The sequence below is a fragment of the Felis catus genome, chromosome A2 (assembly GCF_018350175.1).
Source record: "Felis catus isolate Fca126 chromosome A2, F.catus_Fca126_mat1.0, whole genome shotgun sequence".
NCBI classification, from domain to species: domain Eukaryota; kingdom Metazoa; phylum Chordata; class Mammalia; order Carnivora; family Felidae; genus Felis; species Felis catus.
In genome coordinates this window covers 35,959,924-35,980,256 of record NC_058369.1, presented here as the reverse complement: position 1 = coordinate 35,980,256, position 20,333 = coordinate 35,959,924, and the positions used below count along the sequence as shown (strand labels likewise).

General features: G+C 39.9%; 1 protein-coding gene across 4 annotated transcripts in view; it reads left to right on the top strand.

Annotated features, from left to right (window-relative positions):
- TAFA4 (TAFA chemokine like family member 4) overlaps positions 1–20,333 on the top strand; it is a 208,423-nt gene that overhangs the window by 170,729 nt on the left and 17,361 nt on the right. For all 4 annotated transcript variants that reach the window (XM_045051848.1, XM_045051849.1, XM_019824220.3 and 1 more), the window contains one exon: positions 10,442–10,597. In XM_045051848.1, coding sequence (XP_044907783.1) covers positions 10,442–10,597 — 156 coding nt within the window. The remainder of the gene's footprint in view (positions 1–10,441; positions 10,598–20,333) is intronic.

Genomic DNA, 20,333 nt, shown 5'->3' with positions numbered 1-20,333 from the left:
CTTTAGATCATAAATGGATGTTGAATTTTGTTAAGTGCTTTTCTGTATCTTGGGAGATGATTGTATAGTTTTATCTTTCATTTTATTAATGTGATATATTATGTAGATTGATTTGCAGATGTTGAACCTTCCCTGCTCTCTGGAATAAATCCCACTTGATTGTGATGTATGATGCTTTTAATGTATTGTTGAATTAAGCATTCTAGTAATTTGGTGAGGATTTTTGCATCCATATACATCAAGAATATTGGCCTGTAATTTTTGTGAGTGTGGTATCCTTGTTTGGTTTTGGTATCATGGTATTGCTGGCCTCATAAAATGTGTTTGGACGTTTTACCCACTGTTAGTTTTTGGAAGAGTTTGAGATGGATAGGTATTAATTCTTTTTTGGATGGATGGTAGAACTTACCAGTGAAGACATCTAGTCCTGGTCTGTTGTTGGTTGGGAGGTATTTGATTAGTATTTTAATATCCTTACTAGTAAATGGTCCTTTCAGATTTTCTGTTTCTTCCTGAATCAGTCTTGGAAGATTGTATGTTTCTTGGAATTTATCCATTCCTTCTTGGTTATCCAGTTTGAAGGCATATAATTGTTTGTAGTAGTCTCTTGATACTTGTATTTCTATGCTATCAGTTATAACTTTGCCTCTTTCATTTCAAATTTTATTTATTTGAGTCCTCTATTTTATTTATTTATTTATTTATTTATTTATTTATTTATTTAGGCTAGTTTGTCTATGTGTTTGTCAATGAACCAGCTTAGTTTCACTGATCCTTTAAATTATCTTTTTAATAGTTTCAAACAGAGAGGGAGGCAAATCATGAGACTCTTAAATACAGAGAACAAACTGAGGGTTGATGGGAGGTGTGGCGGGGGGGAATGGGTGATGGGGATTGAGGAGGGCAAATGGTGGGACAGCACTGGGTGTATGTATGTAAGTGATGAATCATGGGAATTTACTCCCAAAGCCAAGAGCACACTATACCCTGTATGTTAGCTAACTTGACAATAATGTATTTTTTTTTAATATAATTTATCTTTTTAGTCTCAGTTTCATTTCTCTTCACTTTGATCTTTATTATTTCCATCCCTCTACTAATTTGGGGCTTTACCTATTCTTTTTTGTCTAGGTCCTTTACATGTAAAGGGAGATTTTTTATTTGATATTTTTCTTATTTCTTAACATAGGCCTGCATTGCTATGAACTTCCCTCTTAGAAACCACTTTTGCTGCATCCTGTAGATTTTGTTTGATCATATTTTTGTTTTCAGTTGTCTCTAGGTATTTTTTTAATTTATTTTTTGTCCAAAGACCCACCGATTTTTCAGCAGCATGTTGTTTAATCTCCATGTTTTGGTGTTTTTTCCAGTTTTCTTTTTGTATTTAATTTCTAGTTTCATACCATTGTGGTTAAATAAGATGCTTGATATTATTTTGGTTTTCTTGAATTGTTGAGACTTATTCTGTGGCCTAAAATGGAATATATCTTGGAGAATGTTCCATGGGCACTTGAGTAGAATGTGTATTCTGCTGCTTTTCTATGGATGATTCTGTATATATCTGCTAAGTCCATCTGTTCTGATGTGTCATTTAAGGCTAATGTTTCCCTCCTGATTTTTTGTCTGGATGATCTGTGCATTGATGTAAGTGAGGTGTTCACATTCTCAACTATTATTGTATTACTGCCTGTTTTTTCCCTTTATGCCTGTTAATATTTGCTGTAATATTTTGGTCCTCCTATGTTAGGTGGGTGGGTCTGGCCCCTGGTCCAGGGTTGGGGTTCATCAGCAACTGCTTCTGTGCATTTGTGGGCAGAGCTCTCAGTGGTACCATCCACTGGTGCTAGCAAGTTAGGGGAAGAATTCTAAAATGACACCCATTCGGTGCCAGTATTAATAAGGTAGACTGAGATCACAAAAATGGCTCCCACCAGTGTCTTATTTTCTGTGGAGAGTCTCTGCTGTCTGCTGCCTTTGTAACAGACACTGTACAATTGGTAAGTGGATCTCTGTGGTCTAGGGTGTGTGTGCTTTTCAGATTGGTATTATTGAGCTGGTTTCTAGATCAAGTGATTGTGCACATGAGCCCCTTTACACAGTGTCTCCAGTCCCCACAGTTTGATAGTTCTCCTGAACATAATCCTCATCAGTTTTCAAAGCCTGGTATTTGGGGGCTTGTCTGTCCTGTGCAGGGTTGGTGTCTGATGTGGAGATCGAATCCCTTGCTTCTCAAGGAAAGGTTCTGTACTGTTGTAATGTCTTCTGGTTGTGAGGCACTGAGGCTGGGATGATTTTTTTCCTGGTGAGTTCATGTCTCTGCCTCTTCCTGTCTCAATGCTGTCCTTTTATCCTTTGTTGTGGACGTTCTCTAAAGTGATTTTTCAGGTCCCTTTTAGAGGGAATTACTCCATATGTAGTTGTAGATTTGTTGTGTCTGTGAGAGGAGGTGAGTTCAAGATCTTGCTCTGTAACCATCTTGAACCCACCTCTTTGACCTTGTGCATTCACTTTTGGTTCTTTTAAGGCCACTGGCTATTTTTTCTCTTCTTCCAAACTCAACGCATAAATAATTTTTTTTTTCCTCTGGCTACAATCACTCTTTTGGAGATTTTATCCAGTGTGCCATGACTTTATTAAATTTTTTTTTCAACGTTTATTTATTTTTTTTTGGACAGAGAGAGACAGAGCATGAACGGGGGAGGGGCAGAGAGAGAGGGAGACACAGAATCGGAAACAGGCTCCAGGCTCTGAGCCATCAGCCCAGAGCCTGACGCGGGGCTCGAACTCACGGACCGCGAGATCGTGACCTGGCTGAAGTTGGACGCTTAACCGACTGCGCCACCCAGGCGCCCCTTTTTTTTTTATTTTTTTTTTCAACGTTTATTTATTTTTTTGGGGACAGAGAGAGACAGAGCATGAACGGGGGAGGGGATGACTTTAAATACCATCCTATATTCCAGTGGTAAGTAACTGTGCATCTGAAACCCAGACTTCTCTCTTGAATTCCAGACTCAAATGTCTTACTGCCTATTTGACCTTCCTCAGTTAAATATCTAATTGGCATTTAAAACTTAATAACCAAGCTCCTAGTTTTTCACTCATTTATTTAAGGGACAGCCCACTATTCTTATTGTTCAGGTCTATAATTTTGGAGTCAGCATTGACTCCTCTCTTCCTCTCACATCTTAAATTTGAGCCATCAACAAATCCTGTCCCTTCTACTTTCGAAATAAATCCAGAACCTGACATTTTCTTATCATTTCCACTGCTATGATGGTCCAAGCTACTATCACCTCTCCTTGGATTACTGTGGGCAGGTGCTATGTCTCTGCTTTCATCCTTACTCTTCTGCTCATAGTAGATCTTTAAAAAATATATGTCCGATCAGGTCATTCTAAGTTCATAATTTCCAGCGACTTCCCACCCCATTGTAAGTAAAAGCCCAAGCCCCCAGTGACCCATGAGGCCCTCTATAATCTGCCCATTCACCCTCCATTATTTCTCTGGCATCTACTATTAATTTTTCCTTCTTTCACATACCTCTAGCTTTAAGGGCCTCTTTCCCTCTGATATCTTCAGGACTTACTCTCTTACTGCTTTAATTTCTCGCTCAAATGTTAGTTTCTGAGGCCCTCCCCATTTTCAGTTGTATCTTTCCTGCTTTGTGTTTCTTTCATTACTAAAATATGAAAAGTCCTTGAGGAAGAGGATATTTGGGGGCCTGTTTTGTTCAGCATTGTTTGCATGTGCCAGTAAATGCTCAACAAATATTTATTGAATAAATGTGTCAACAAAAACAAGTCATTTATTCAACGTCCATGGTTTTTCAAGTAGTTCACTATGTTCATTAAGCAGTTTAAGATTTATCACCATCATGTGATGTAGATAATACATTGCTTGTGTCTGAGAAAATGAGAGTGAGAGCCTCCTTGGAATTACCCAAGTCTGCAAGGTAGCATCCTAGCTCAGCAATTCTGACTGCGAGGCCATGGCTCCCTCTGTCGTTACCAGAAGCTAAAGAGAAGGCCATTTCCTCCTTGGGAGTCTTGTGAGATATTTTCTTCAAGTCTCTCTACTTGTTAAAACCACAGGCCATGTGGCTTCTTTATTGTTCTATCGTCATTGCCAGCAGGGGGCCTGATGCCTAGTGCCCAGCTCAGAAGATACTTGTCTCCACAAGTACGTTGCCAAACTTGCCCAGCTAGTCCCATGGCTACCATTGTTTTACATCAGTACTACGACATATCCCTTTGGGACTGAAAGCCAAGCTGGGGCAGGCATAGGGGGAGAAAGTTGACAAATGTAGAAGAACCACAATCAGAAATACTAAGCATGTTTTCCAAAGGCGGTGACTAGCCACTGCCTCGTTGTCTGCTTTCTTTTCATGAATTCTTCTTTTCAGCTTCCTCTTTCCTCTGTCGTGCTTTCGTGGAGAGAAAGGATGAGAATGCCACAGAGAAAACCGCACTCAAATAAATGCCTTCTAAGAAGATCACTGGAGTGTGAGGCTTCCTTTTAAGGGTGTGTGTTCTCGTGCTAGGCAGGGGAAGGAAGGGGGAAAAGGGATTTGAACAAAAGGAAAAGGATCCGAGGGAAATAATAGCAGGAAGCACATCACTCTCATCTGATGCCTCCTGTGTCTCTATTGGCTTTCAAATAGTTTCAGTGGAAGAACTTCTGTTGCAAATGAAATTTTGTAGTTTCTCTCCTGAACAGCGGAAGGGCCTTCACTGCATTGAGACAAATGGACATTTCCTTTGTTGTTCGCAACGTCTCTAAAAAGCATAGTTAATAAGGAAAAAAAGATAAGCATTTAAACAGTTTACTCTCCACATAAGTTTAATCCATCTTTTATAGCAATTGCGTAGTAGTAAATTAATGTTTTAAGAATGATCATAATACTTTGGATGATGTCCACATTAACTTCAGGTGAATGAAGAATTGCGTATCTTAGATTTTATGGTCTTGCTAATATCTTAAGTCACCTTTTATTTTCCCCCCAAAAAGAAAGTATGCCACCCCTCCTGGTTGCAAGGTCAGAAGTGTGGAAAGGCATCAAGGAACAATGTCAAGTTTCCACATTTAGAAGATACGTCTTCAAGAGCACTGAGAACAGTGTCTAGTCTGTAGCATATTGAATCCAAGTGTTGGTTAAATAAATAGAAATAAATATCTTCCCTTCTACCTACCCAGACAAAACTGGCAGGGAAATGGCCTAGCAGCTCACAGGGATTAAGAGACAGCATCAAGACGATAGAGTTTTGTTTTTTCTTCAGCCAGTTTTTCTTCAGAGAACAGCTCTACTCCTGGATAACTTAGTCTTACCTGTCCCAGTTCATACCTTGAAACAGTAAGGTAAATCCCATATGGAAAGTTTCAGCTGCAACCTCTCTTATGTATACATATTTACTTTAGTTTTCAAGATGGATCCCCAACCAAAATGTTTCCTGTTGCTGAAGAGGGAGATGTATCTTTAAGTGAATTTATTGGCAGTGGCCACTCGTTGGTACCAATCTTATTGTGCAAGGCATCCCTCCTGTACTTTTCTAGAAAAGTGAGTTTCCCATGAAAATTTCTTGTCTGTTTTAAAAGCGTTCATTTTTCCCCCCAAGTAACAGGACTATACTACATAGTTGTGTGATGTTTATGGTGGCTAATTTTATATAACTACTTGACTGGGCCATGGGGTGCCCAGGTACTTGGTCACACTTTATTTTGTGTGTTTTTTTGAGGGTGTTTTGGAGGAGTTTTGCATTCAAATTGATAGATTGAGTAAAGATTTCCCTCCTTAATGTGGGTGGGCCTTATCCAGTCAGTTGAAGGCCTAAGTAGAACAAAAAGGCTGATTTTCCCCTGAGTAAGAGGGAATTATTCCTGACTGTGGATTGGGACATTAATCTTTTCCCCATTGCAAGCTGAAACATCAGCTCTTGCTCAGTTTTGAGCCTTCCATTCGTTGAGCTGGAATGCCAACATGGGTTCTCTTGGGTCTCATCAAGCCCTTGGGCTCAGACTTGAACTGAACTTTTGGCTCCCGGGAATCTCCATCTTAGTGCCTTTACCCTAAAGATCTTAGGAATTTTCAGCTTCCATAAGCACGTGAGCCGGTTTCTTAGAGCCCTGGCTAATACAAGATGAACTGCTCAAGCAAGTACAATCTGTGGTTTTTGTGCATCCAGCTCACAATGGATTCCTGTCTTCTGCTCTCGTTCCTTAAGCACTTTTAAGAACTCGTTTCTGAAGACTTATCGCCTCCGCCAGAAACTGTAGGTTATAAAGAAATGAGGGCTATTCTTACTCCAAGACCACAGTCCAGTGTTATCAGTACACAGACAACTAGACCTAGTGACTGTATAGAGTCCCACAGACACTGTCCTCATGGAGGAAAGATGTTTTCAGTGGGACACTGAGCCATTTCTTGTGATTGGCTGAGGTGGCGATGCCATTTTGGCGCCACTTAGTGGAACAGTAGTTAACTACAGCTCCTACCTTTCCCCTGCACACTTTGACAGTCCAGACACTGCCTGGGTTTACGTCTCTCTATTTTTCAACTTCTAGTTGTGTGACCTTGGGCAAATTAATGTTTGTACATTTTGTTAAACGTGCAAAAGGAATGAAAATAGTACCCACATCATAGCATTTTTGTAAGATTACATAGGAAAGTATTTCTAAAGAATTTAAAACAGTGCCTGCAAACTACCCTATTTTATCAAATCTAAGACCATCAATTGTGAGACAGACTGCTGTTTTGTGTATTTCTGAGAAAGAAAAGCATTGCCAATTACAGTGATAAGATGCTATCAGTTGTGATAGCTCCTGAAATGTTAAAGATGAGAAAAATATGTATCTTAAAAATCAATGAAGTACAATAGTCAGTGGTCTGTATAAGTGAATAAAATCCTAGACCAGCAAGCTGATTATTCAGAGACAAGTTTGTGAAAAGGAAAAAAAAAATCTGTTTGTATTTGTGGATGGTTATCTAACTAGCAGCAAAATTCTAAGCAACTATAATATTAGTAAATGTCCAAATCACTTCTCAACTATTTTAAGTTGCTAAAACACATTTCCTTTATTTTCTTAAGGAGGTTAAGTGCTATCTTCATGGCTCTCTAGGGTCATTTAAAATCTAATTACTGTGGGGCGCCTGGGTGGCTCAGTCAGTTAAGCCTCTGACTCTTGATATTGGCTCAGATCATGCTCTCACGGTTTGTGAGATCGAGCCCTGCATGGGACTCTGCACTGACAGAGCAGAGCCCGCTCGGGATTGTCTCTCTTCCCTTCCCCTGCTCATGCTCACTCTCACTCTCTCTCTCTCTCTTAAAATAAATAAATAAACTTTAAAAAAAATGTAATTAATGCATGATGGCTGTTATATAGATGGAATATTTGTGTCCCCCCCACCCAATTCATATGTCGAAGCGCTAATGCCCAAATGTGACTGTATTTGGAGACAGAGTCTATCAGGAGGTAATAAAGGTTAAGTGAGGTCATAAGGGAGAGTTGGTGTTTTTATGGGAAGGAAAAAAAAAAAAAAGGAAGAGACAGCCGAGCACTGTCTTTGCCGCATGAGTGCGTAGTGAGAAGGCAGCTGGTTGCCGGAAGCCAGGAAGAAAGCTCTCACCAGGAACTGAATTGGCCAGCATCTTGATCTGTTACTTGAGCCACCCAGCCTGTGGTACTTTGTGGTGGCAGCTGAGCAAATGGCAACAGTGGCCAACAGGGAGGGGAAGACACTGTTGGAGGACTGAGGATAAATTCACCTTGGCCCCCCCAACTACATGGCTAGCCATTCAGGGAATGTTTGACCTGACTGTGTTTGCTTGCAATTGGAAGCCAGAGACAGGATCTCCCCATGAACTCTTCGAAGTCCTTACTTTTCTGCTTACTCAGCACTAAATTCCCATGCTACTTTCCTCACATTATAATTACGATTTATTTTTACTTCATTTTTACACTTTGTGTGTAACTACCTATGGGAAATCCGCCTTCTTGTTGTATACGTTTAATTAGGTTTATAGTTGTAATCACTTGATGTTTTCTTCTGTAGTAGATTGAAAACTCTCTCTCATGATGGTGGTTTGATTCTCTGGGAACTGGTTCTGCTTTTATGTGTTTTACAAATGAAACTTGGCCTTAGTATTTGTTCTTGCCAGTAATTTTGAAGTTTGCTTCCACCGACAGTTAGCACAGTATGCAGAGGAAGGGTGAGAAACTTGTCAGAATAATATAGAGGTTGTTTTGCGGAAGGGCTAACTTTATCGATTAAAAACATTGCCTAATTCAGATTTTTAAACTAGTTTTGTGATTTGAAGGCCATGTACCAAACAACAGAAAGCAAGCAGAGCATTAGCCCCTGACAATCTTTGGGGAAACCTGTTTTAATGAGTAGATGAGACTGCTTGTAATTCACGGAACAATTTATATGTAAATAGTACGTGTGAAAATTGAGAGTGCTCAAGGGGGCTTGAAAAGGTTGTCTTTTATTAATAATTTCTACACATTGCCTCCACAATCTTGTTTACATTGTTTTTATCAGAGCAGAGGTAAGTCTCTCCAATCCTGGTATAGCCAGAATTAGTGTATTAGTTATCTATTGCTCTGTAACAAATTAGCCTAAACCCTAGAAGCATAAAACAACCCACAAATACTATTTCATACAGTCTCTTCTCTCATCATCAGAAATGTGGGTGTGACTTTGCTGGGTGGTCCTGCTTCAGGGTTGTCTGATTGCAGTCAGCTGTCGGCTGGGGTTGGAATCTTTGAAGACTTGACCAGGGCCATAGGAACCATTGCGGGACAGTCTACAAAATAACTGGCATGTATTCTTTAAAAGTGTCAAGGTTAGGGAAGATAGAGGCTGAAAAGTATTAGCTGATTAAAGAAGGCTAAAGAAATGTGAGAACGAAATACATCATAGGTCCCTGGGTTGGATCCTGAACAGGGGGAATAATGGCTATAAAGGACATTATTAGGACACCTGGAAAACCTGTAGATTATATAATAGCATTATGTAATAGCATTGTATCAGCGTCAAATGTCCTGATTTTGATAATTATGTAAGAGAATGTCTTTCTTCTTAGAAAACACACTCTCAGGTGTTATTTAAGGGTAAAGGGGTATCGTGTCTGCAACTGACTCTCAAATGGTTCAGAAAGATACATGAAAGAGAGGCAATGACAAGTCAGATAGGGTTGCATGTTAACAATGGTGAATCTACATATAAGGTCTTATATTATTCTGCTATTGCTGCTGTGACCAGTGACCACAAGTTTAGGGGCTTATTTCTGTAGGACAGAAGTTTGGCACACTAGCTGGTTCCTCTGCTCAGAGTCTGACCTCTGGGTTAAAATCAAAGTATCAGCAGGACCGCTTTACTTACGGAGGCTCTGGGGAAGAATCTGCTTCCACATGTATTCAGTTTGTTGTCCGAACTCAGTTCCTTGTGGTTGTAGGACTGAAGTCACCATTTCCTTGCCTTTTGACCCCTCCATCTTTAAGGCAGCAATGGTGCTTTGAGTGTTTCTGTTTTCAACCTGACTTCCCCTTCTGCTTCATTTGTCTGCTTTCGTGGGCTCATGTGATCACATCAGCCCTATCTGGACAATCCAGGATAATTTCCTTCTCTTAAGATCAACCAGTTAGTGATTTAAAAAAAAATTTAGGGGCACCTGGGTGGCTCAGTCTGGTAAGTGTCTGACTTTGGCTCAGGTCATGATCTCACCACTGGTGAGTTCGAGCCCCACATTGGGCTCTGTGCTGAGAGCCTGGAGCTCAGAGCCTGAGCTCAGAGCCTGGAGCCTGCTTTGGATTTTGTGTCTCCCTCTCTCTCTGCCCCTCTCCTGCTCATGCTCATGCTCATGCTCTGTCTCTCAGAAATAAATGTTAAAAAAATTTTTTTTTAATTTTTAAATGTTTATTTTTGAGGGGGAGAGGGGAGAGAACGTGCATGTGCAAGTGGGAGAAGAGCAGAGAGAGGGAGAGACAGAATCCCAAGCAGGTTCTGAGCCATCGGTGCAGAGCCCAATGGGAGGCTTGAACTCACTGACTGGGATCATGATCTAAGCCAAGTTCAAGAGTTAGACACTTAACAGACTACACCACCCAGGTGCTGCTAACCAGCTAGTGATTTAAATTATATCTGCAAAATCTCTTTTGCCATGTAAATAGCATAATTTAGCTGTGGCTGTGATACTAGGAGTTGAAGGTCCTGGGGGCTGAATTTCTGACTACCACAGATTCATAGGAGTTTTTTTTTTTTTTTTTTGCATTATTCATACCACCTTTATATATATTTGAAATTATATGAAAGGGAAAAGTTATAAAGATTCCTAAGCATAGAACAGGAAGCTAGAAAATGTAGTCATGGCATCATTCGTCTATGTGGTAGCTTCATTTATTCCTCACAGCGCCGGGTTTGTTTTTCTCCCCCTTTATCCATCAGGTCACCACCAAATCAAGCAAGGGACCTGTGAGGTGGTCGCTGTGCACAGGTGCTGTAATAAGAACCGCATAGAAGAGCGATCGCAAACAGTCAAGTGTTCCTGCTTCCCAGGACAGGTTGCTGGCACAACTCGGGCTCAGCCTTCTTGCGTTGAAGGTAAGACCTTTCTGGTCCATTTTCTCCATTCCTGCAAAAAGTGCCTAAAACTACCAAGAACCTCCTTGCTTTACAGCCCTTGCAACTCAAGGAATATGAGGCTGATTCTAGGTTAGTGCTGCTCTGAAAATGAACATAATTGTAACTCCACAAATTGCTTGGTGGATAAGGGAAGTTAATTAATGATATTTCCCAAGAGGTACTAGTGGGGAATTCTGTTACTGGACAATCAGGGAGATAGGCTTTGATTTTTTTTTTTTTTTCCAACTGTCTATCCAAATCGTGTGCATCAAAGCAGTTGCTTCCTGGGGCACCTGGGTGGTTCAGTCGGTTGACCGTCTGACTTCAGCTCAGGTCACGATCTCAGTTGTGAGTTTGAGCCCCGCGTCAGGCTCTGTGCTGACAGCTCAGAGCCTGGAGCCTGCTTCGGATTCTGCGTCTCCATCTCTGTCCCTCCCCTGCTTATGCCTGTCTCTCTCTCTCTCTCTCAAAAGTAAATAAACATTAAAAAAAAAATTAAAAAAAAATCAGTTGCTTCCCTAGACACAATTTTCTCCCTGATACCAAACTCTCAATTCCAAAGCGATTAGCACCCTGATTTTCTCAACTCATATTTAATGTTACAGACTTATATTCTCTTTATATCTAGTTTACTATTTTAACAAACATTATGAAACATCTTCTGTGGAACAACTTCCTTGAGAAAAGTTTGGAATCACATGTCATTTATTTGTTGTCTCCAAATCCCCTAGCAGAGTGCTGTGCCAATGAATATTTAAAAAAAAATGAATGAATGTTGATAGAGGCCTGGGATTGATTCCTTTTGATGCCTCTGGCCGCTTCTAGCAGACAGCTTGTTAGAAACAAGTATCATTCCCCAGGGGAATGGATACATGAGGTTAAGGCTTGTAGCACTTGATCTATAGTGGCAAGAAAACTCCCTGAAAGTGAATGCTTCTACTCTTACTTGATGCGTGTCTAAAGGTCAGCCATTCAAATGCACATATGCATTCTTTACTCCAGAATCACACAATCAAGAATAATAATTGACTTTCCCATATCCCACCTCCCCTACCAAACACAGGTACAAATTTATGGTCTGTATGGTCACTAGAGTTGGGTATCAGCATGATCTCAGCGACCGTTAAATCTGGAAAGTGCATATGGCCAACTTACCATCTGCAATTCTTCATAGAAACCCTGGGGCCAAATGTGTTGCTGAATTCAGATTTTTTAAAGGCAGCACAGTACATACAGCATCTGTTACCTAACGAACCTACTGTCTTTTCCAGTTGTACCCCATATTCACAGATGCTGGCTGGTATTTCTACAGTGCAGTATATAGAATATTCTTTCGGAACAGGATAGGGCAAGATGACCAACCTCCTGTTAGTTCAAATCAGGTTTTGTTGCCATTGTACAGAACTCCTGTCCATTTTCAGAGCTTTTTGGATTTGGGGATAACAGATAAAGGATTGTAATCTATAAAAGAAGATGGTTAGCATTAAAACAAGAGAGACTTAAAAGAAATTTGCAAAAGTTCCTCTCTCCAGCTGGGACAGCTGAACATATTTATTTTCTCCATCAATTGAATCCAAACCATACCTGTTTTGTCTCCAATTCTCTGTGCCGCTGTCACCTCCACAGTGTAGGAGCCCAGATTACATTTTGACAAGCTTACTACTCCTATCTCCCATTTTCCGCCCTGCAGTCAGAAGATCCTTCTGCAAAAACAGAACTTATCATGTCAGTCCTGTGTTTAAAACCACATTTGCGTGACCTCCCAGTATCTTTAAAATAAAATCCAAATTCTTTACCCTGGCTTTTGAAGCCTGGCATAGTCTGGCTCTGTCTCCCTGCTCTCTTTCAACTATACTACCCACATCCAAGTGGGGTCCTTTATGTTCCCTTTTTATTTTTGAGGGGGTGGGTGGGGAAGGGACAGGGAGAGAGGAGGACAGAGGATCTGAAGTGGGCTCTGTGCTGACAGCAGAGAGCCTGATAATAGGGCTCAAACTCACAAACTCTGAGATCATGAACTGAACCAAAGTTGGATGCTTAACCAACTGTGCCCCTAGGTGCCTTACTTTATGTTCCCTTTTATCCTGCACTTGTACCTGTATCCTTGGCCTGGATCATTGCCTTCTTCCCCACAACACAACATTCTGTCTACTTAATTCCTCCTTTCCTTCCATATCTCCTGTATGCTCTTGTGTCTCCCTGTATATCCAGTTCATGACATGTATCCCGTTATGTTTTCAGATCTGAATGTGTGCGTTCCATTAATCTCTAGGTTGCTTGAAGATGGGAGCTGTCTCTCTTCTTTCTACCCACCCTCGCATTGGCTGGTGCATGAATGATTTGGGCACAATGGAGAACATAATCATTTTCAGTAATCACAGATTGTTTTCAAATGAATGTGTTTGTTTACTGTGTGGATTTTAAACTTCAAGAATTTTGAATTATAGCATAAACTCTATTCTATCCAGCATAGAATCTTTAGATATAAGAAGTCTTCTACATTTCTCTCAAAGCATCAGGATCTGGAAAATACAGTTAGGGTGGCAATCATATTTAATCTTTCCCTTACTAAAGAAAATATTAATACCTTATTCTGCAGTAGCTTATTTTACTCTTTTTTTTTTTTTAAAGAGCTGTTTTTTTTTAATTTTTTTCAACGTTTTTTATTTATTTTTGGGACAGAGAGAGACAGAGCATGAATGGGGGAGGGGCAGAGAGAGAAGGAGACACAGAATCGGAAACAGGCTCCAGGCTCCGAGCCATCAGCCCAGAGCCTGTATTTTACTCTTTATATACATTTATTATTTGGGCCAAACCCCTGTTGGCCACCACTGTAAGAATAACTGCATTTATCTGTTTGGTCAATACTTTTTTTTTTTTTTTTTGCCTATTTGTGTATTTGAGATCGTTCTCCAGAAAAAGTGGTATATTGCAGTATGAATGCATGTTTTACCCAAATGGTATCATATTGTGTGTGTGTGTGTGTGTTTAAATTTACATCCAAGTTAGCATATAGTGAAACAGTGATTTCAGGAGTAGATTCCTTAATGCCCCTTACCCATTTAGCCCATCCCCCCTCCCGCAACCCCTCCAGCAACCCTCTGTTTGTTCTCCATATTTAAGAGTCTCATATGTTTTGTCACCCTCCCTGTTTTTGTATTATTTTTGCTTCCCTTCCATTAGGTTCATCTCTTTTTTATCTTAAAGTCCTCGTATGAGTGAAGTCCTATGATATTTGTGTTTCTATGGCTAATTTTGCTTAGCATAATACCCTCTAGTTGCATCCACATAGCTGCAAACAGCAAGATTTCATTCTTTTTGATTGCCGAGTAATACTCCAATGTTTGTGTGTGTGTGTGTCTGTGTATGTGTCACACACAGACACACACACACACCCACACACCCCCCCCACCCACACCCACCCACACCCACACCCACACCCCCCCCACACACACCACATCTTCTTTATCCATTCATTCATCGATGGACATTGGGCTCTTTCCATACTTTGGCTATTGTTGATAGTGCTGCTATAAATATTGGGGTGCATGTGCCCCTTTGAAATATCATACCCGTATCCCTTGGATAAATACCTAGTAGTCCAATTGCTGGGTTGGAGGGTAGTTCTATTTTTAATTTTTTGAGTAAGTTCCATAGTTTTTTTCCAGAGGGGCTGCACCAGCTTGCATTGCCACCAACAATGCAAAAGAGATCCTCTTTCTCTGCATCCTCGCCAACATCTGTCGTTGCCTGAGTTGTTAATGTTAGCCACTCTGATGGTGTGAAGTGGTATCTCATTGTGGTTTTGATTTCTATTTCCTTAGTGAGTGATGTTGAGCATTTTTTCATGTGTTGGTTGGCCATCTGGATGTCTTCTTTGGAGAAGTGTCTATTCATGTCTTTTGCCCATTTCTTCACTGGATGATTTGGTTTTTGGGTGTTGAGTTTGATAAGTTCTTTATACATTTTGGATACTAACCCTTTATCTGATAATGTCGTTTGAAAATATCTTGTCCCATTCCATCGGTTGCCTTTTAGTTTTGCCGATTATTTCCTTTGCTGTACAGAAGCTTTATTTTGATGAGGTCCCAATAGTTCATTTTTGCTTTTGTTTCCCTTGCCTCCAGAGACGTGTTGAGTAAGAAGTTGCTGCAGTCAAGGTCAAAGAGGTTTTTCCCTGCTTTCTCCTCGAGGATTGTGATGGCTTCCTGTCTTATATTTAGGTCTTTCATTGATTTTGAGTTTATTCTTGTCTGTGGTGTAAGAAAGTGGTCCAGGTTCATTCTTCTGCATGTCGCTGTCCAGTTTTCCCAGCACCACTTGCTGAAGAGACTGTCTTTATTCCATTGGATATTTTTTCCTACTTTGTCAGATTAGTTGGCTATGCATTTGTGGGTCCCTTTCTGGGTTCTCTATTGTGTTCAACTGATCTGAGTGTCTTTTATTGTGCCAGTACCATACTGTCTTGATGGTCTTGATGATTACAGCTTTGTAATACAGTTTGAAGTCTGGGATTGTCATGCCTCCAGCTTTGGTTTTCTTTTTCAGGATTGCTTTGGCTATTTGGGGTCTTTTCTGGTTCCATACAAATTTTAGGATTGTGTTTCTAGCTCTGTGAAGAATGCTGGTGGTATTTTGATAGTATTGCATTGAATATGTAGATTGCTTTGGGTAGTATTGACATTTTAACAATATTTGTTCTTCCTATTCAGGGGCATTGAATATTTTTCTGCTTTCTTCTGTCTTCTTCAATTTCTTTCATAAGCTTTCTATAGTTTTCAGTGTATAGATTTTTCACCTCTTTGATTAGGTTTATTCCTAGGCATTTTATGGGTTTTTGTGCAATTGTAAACGGGATTGATTCCTTGATTTCTCTTTTTGTTGCTTCATTATTGGTATATAGAAATGCATCTGATTTCTGTGCATTGATTTTATATCCTGTGACTTTGCTGAATTCATGAATCAATTCTAGCAGTTTTTTTGGTGGAATATTTTGGGTTTTCCATACAGAATATCATGTCATCTGAGAAGAGTGAAAGTTTGACCTCCTCTTGGCCGATTTGGATGCCTTTTATTTCTTTGTGTTGTCTGATTGCTGACGCTAAGATTTCCAGTACTATGTTGAATAACAGTGGCGAGAGTAGACATCCCTGTCTTGTTCCTGACCTTGGAGGGGAAAGCTCTCAGCTTTTCCCCATTGAGGATGATATTAGCATTGGATCTTTTGTAGATGGTTTTTATGATCTCGAGGTATGATTCTTCTATCCCTCCTTTCTTGAGGGTTTTTATCAAGAAAGGATGCTGTATTTTGTCAAATGCTTTCTTTGTATCGATTGAGAGGATAATGTGGTTCTTGTCCTTTCTTTTATTGATATGATGAATCACATTGTTTTGCAGGTATTGAACCAGCCTTGCATCCCAGGTAAAAATCCCACTTGGTCATGGTGAATAATTTTTTAATGTATTGTTGGATCCGATTGGCTAATATCTTGTTGAGCATTTTTGCATCCATGTTCATCAGGGAAGTTGGTATATAGTTCTCCTTTTTTAGTGGGGTCTTTGTATGGTCTTGGAATCAAGGTAATGCTGGCTTCATAGAAAAAGTTTGGATGTTTTCCTTCCATTTCTATTTTTTCAGAACAGCTTCAAAAGAGCTTCTTAACATCTTCTTTAAATGTTTGGTAGAATTCCCCTGGAAAGGCATCTTGGCCCTGGACTCTTGTTTTTTGGGAGATTTTTGATTGCTGATTCAATTTCTTTACTGGTTATGGGTTTGTTCAAATTTTCTATTTCTTCCTGTTTCATTTTTGGTAGTTTATATGTTTCTAAAAATTTGTCCATTTCTTCCAGATTGCCTATTTTACTGGCATTTAATTGCTGATAATATTCTCTTATTATTATTTGTATTTCTGCTGTGTTGGTTGTGATCTCTCCTCTTTCATTCTTGATTTTATTTATTTGGTTCCTTTCCTCTTTCTTTTTGATCAAACTGGCTAGTGGTTTATCAATTTTGTTAATTCTTTCAAAGAATTGGCTTCTGGTTTCAATGATCTGTTCTACTGTTTTTTTTGGGGGGGGGGTTGTTAGCTTTGATTTTTGCTCTAATCTTTATTATTTCCTGTCTTATGCTGGTTTGGGGTTTTATTTGCTGTTTATTTCCCAACTCTTTAAGATGTAAGATTAGGTTGTGTATCTGAGACATTTCTTTGTTCTTCAGGAAGGCCTGGATGGCTATATATTTTCCTTTTATCACCACCTTTGCTGCATCCCAGAGGTTTTGGGCTGTGGTGTTATCATTTTCATTGCCTTCCATGTACTTTTTAATTTCCTCTTTAACTTCATGGTTAGCCCATTCATTCTTCAGTAGGATGGTCTTTAGTCTCCAAGTATTTGTTATATTTCCATATTTTTTCTTGTGGTTGATTTTGAGTTTCATAGAGTTGTGGTCTGAAAATATGCATGGGATAATCTTGATCTTTTTGTACTTGTTGAGGGCTGATGTGTGTCCCAGTGTGATCTATTCTGGAGAACGTTCCATGCGCACTGATGAAGAATGTATATCCTGCTGCTTTAGGATGAAGTATTCTGAATATATCTTTTAAGTCCATCTGGTCCAGTGTGTCATTCAAGTCCATTGTTTCCTTGTTGATTTTCTGTTTAGATGATCTGTCCAGTGTTGTAAGTGGGGTTGTTGAAGTCCCCTACTATTATGGTATTATTGCCAATGAGTTTCTTTATGTTCATGATTACTTGATTTATATATTTGGATGCTCTCACGTTGGAGGCATAAATTTTTACAATTGTTAGATCTTCTTGATGGACAGACCACTTAATTATGATATAATGCCCTTCTTCATCTATTGTTACAGCCTTTATTTTAAAATCTAGATTGTCTGATATAAGTATGGCTACTCCAGCTTTCTTTTGTCAACTATTAGCATGGTAGATGGTTCTCCATCCCCTTACTTGCAATCTGAAGGTGTCTTTAGGTCCCAAGTGGGTCTCTTGTAAACAGCATATAGATAGATCTTGTGTTCTCATCCATTTTGTTACCATATGTCTTTTGATTGGAGTGTTTGTTCTATTGACATTTATAGTGAGTACTGAAAGATATGAATTTATTGCCATTATGTTGCCTGCAGAGCTGGAATTTCTGGTGGTCCTTTCTAGTTTTTGTTGCTTTTGGTCTTTTTTTTTTCCTCCCATCTTTTCTTTCCTCAGAGAGTCCCCCTTAAATTTCTTTTGGGCTGGTTTAGTAGTCATGAACTCCTTTAATTTTTGTCTGGGGAACTTTTAATCTCACCTTCTACTTTGAATGACAGTCTTGCAGGATAAAACATTCTTGGCTGCATATTTTCCTGATACAGCACATTAAATATATCCTGCCACTCCTTTCTGGCCTGCCAAGTTTTTGTGGATAGGTCTGTTTCAAACCTGATCTGTCTTCCCTTGTGAGTTAAGGACTTTTTTCCCTAGCTGCTTTCATGATTCTTTCCTTGCCTGAGTATTTTGTGAATTTGACTATGATATGTCTTGTTGATGGTCAGTTTTTGTTGAATCTAATGGGAGCCCTCTGTGCTTCCTGGATTTTGATGTCTTTGTCTTTCCCCAGGTTAGGAAAGTTTTCTGCTGATTTGGTCACAACACCCTTCTACCCCTTTTTCTCTGTCTTCATCTTCTGGGACCCCTGTGATTCTGATGTTGTTCCTTTTAATGAGTCATTGGTTTCCCTAATTCTTAAATCGTCTCTTTTGCTACTTTCCCTCTTTTTTTTTTCTGCTTCATTATTCTCCATAAGTTTGTCCTCTGTATTGCTGATTTGCTGCTCTGCCTCATCCATTCTTGCCACCATGGCATCCCTTTGAGATTGCAGCTCAGTTATAGCTTTTATTAATTCATCTGGACTAGCTTTTACTTCTTTTATCTGCACAGAAAGGGATTCTAATATATTTTCAAACCTAGTTAGTAGTCTTAATATCGTGATTCAGAATTCTGGTTCAAACGTATTGCTTGTATCTGTGTTAAGTCCCAGTCTGTCGTTTCTTCCTGCTGTTTCTTTTGTGGTGAATTCCTTCGTTTTGTCATTTTGAAAGAAGAAACGGAATTAATAAGGTAAAAAAATTGAAATTTAAAAATTAAAAACAACACACACAGATCAAATAAATGATGCTAGATCCTAGGTGTGTTTTGGTGTGGGTGTTGAAAGGAGCTTAACAGGTTAGAGAAAAAAGAGAAAGATAAGAAAGGAAAAAAAAAAAGGAAAACGTTTAAAAACTTGAAAAAAATGAATACAGTGAAATAGAATAAAATGAAATGATGGAAGTAAAATATAATTTGAAAAATTTACAAAAAAGTAAAATATATAGTGGAAAAAATTAAAAATATTTTTAATAAAAATACAAAATAAAAATATTTTATTTCTCTGTGTTCAAGAAAAAGAAAAAAAATTTAATAGATGAATCAGTGTACAGACTGAAATACGATTGTAATTACACAGGTTTCCCCTAGAAGTCAAACTATGAAGCACTTTATAGCCCATAAATTAAGCAGGCAGAGAGATTTGTGGTGTTCTTGGAGAGTGAGGATGGCCTAGTTGGCCAGGGCTTAGTGTAATGGCTCCATTCTCCACTAGATGGCGCTGCTTAGCTCATGGGGTGTATTGTGGTGGTGCTTGTAGGGGTGTATGCGCATGTGCAGGAGGGGTGAAAAGGGTGTCACCCAGCTACCCAGTCTCTAGTATCAGAACTCTGTTCTGCCTGATCAGCAATCGCACACCCATCCTTTGTCTCTGGCTTCCATCCACTCCCCACTTTTATGTTGTCCGTGACCAAGCTGTTAGGCTGCCAGGCGGTACCTACCTCCTGAGTTTTATCTCAGATGCAGCTTTGTTTCCCAACCTTTCACTTCTGAGAAACTGCAGTTTGACCCACTCAGACCTTCTGGGGGAGGGTTTCACTGAGCAACGGCCAGGTGCCAGCCACACTACACGATGTGCTGCTGCCGATGCCCAGAGACTGTGGCTGGGTGCCAGCCCACCCCAGAAAAAATTCACGCGATAGTGTAGCAGTGTTTCAGGGATTATGGAAAATCACAACACACATCTGGCGCCAAGCTTCACCCTTAATGTCCTTGTTCCAGCACCAGCAAATGTGGTTGTTCTTCGGGGTCTGCTGGGACCTTTGCCTGTGGAGTAGCTGCACAGCCTCTACCAAATGTCCTCCCAGCAGGGGAACCACCTTTACCTCTGTGGCCCAAGGACCCCTCAGACCTCACTCTCTGCCCCTGGGGATTTGCCCTTCCCACCAGAGTCCTGCTAGGTATAGAGCTACAGAGTTTCAGACTCTGTGCTCCCCTTGTTTATAGAGTCGTAATAGAATTTAAACCCTCTCCTTTCTCCCTTTTTTGTTCAGTCCCTGTGGCTGTTTCCACTTTTCCACTTTCCACTTTCTCTCCAGATGCTTTTCCTGTACTCTCCCCACCTCCCTCTGTCCTCTCTCTGCAAGCAGAAGCAGCTCCCTCCCTGCCCTCTGTGGCTTCTCTCTCCCCCAGTTCACCTCTTTGTGCCGTATACCTGCTGAGTCCTGTGGTTCAGGTTGTGCATATTGTGTTAATCTTCAAATCAGTTTTCTAGGTGTGCAAGGTGGTTTAGTGTTGATCTGGCTGTATTTCATGGATGAGAGATGCAAAAAAAACAAACCCAAAAACAAAAAAAACC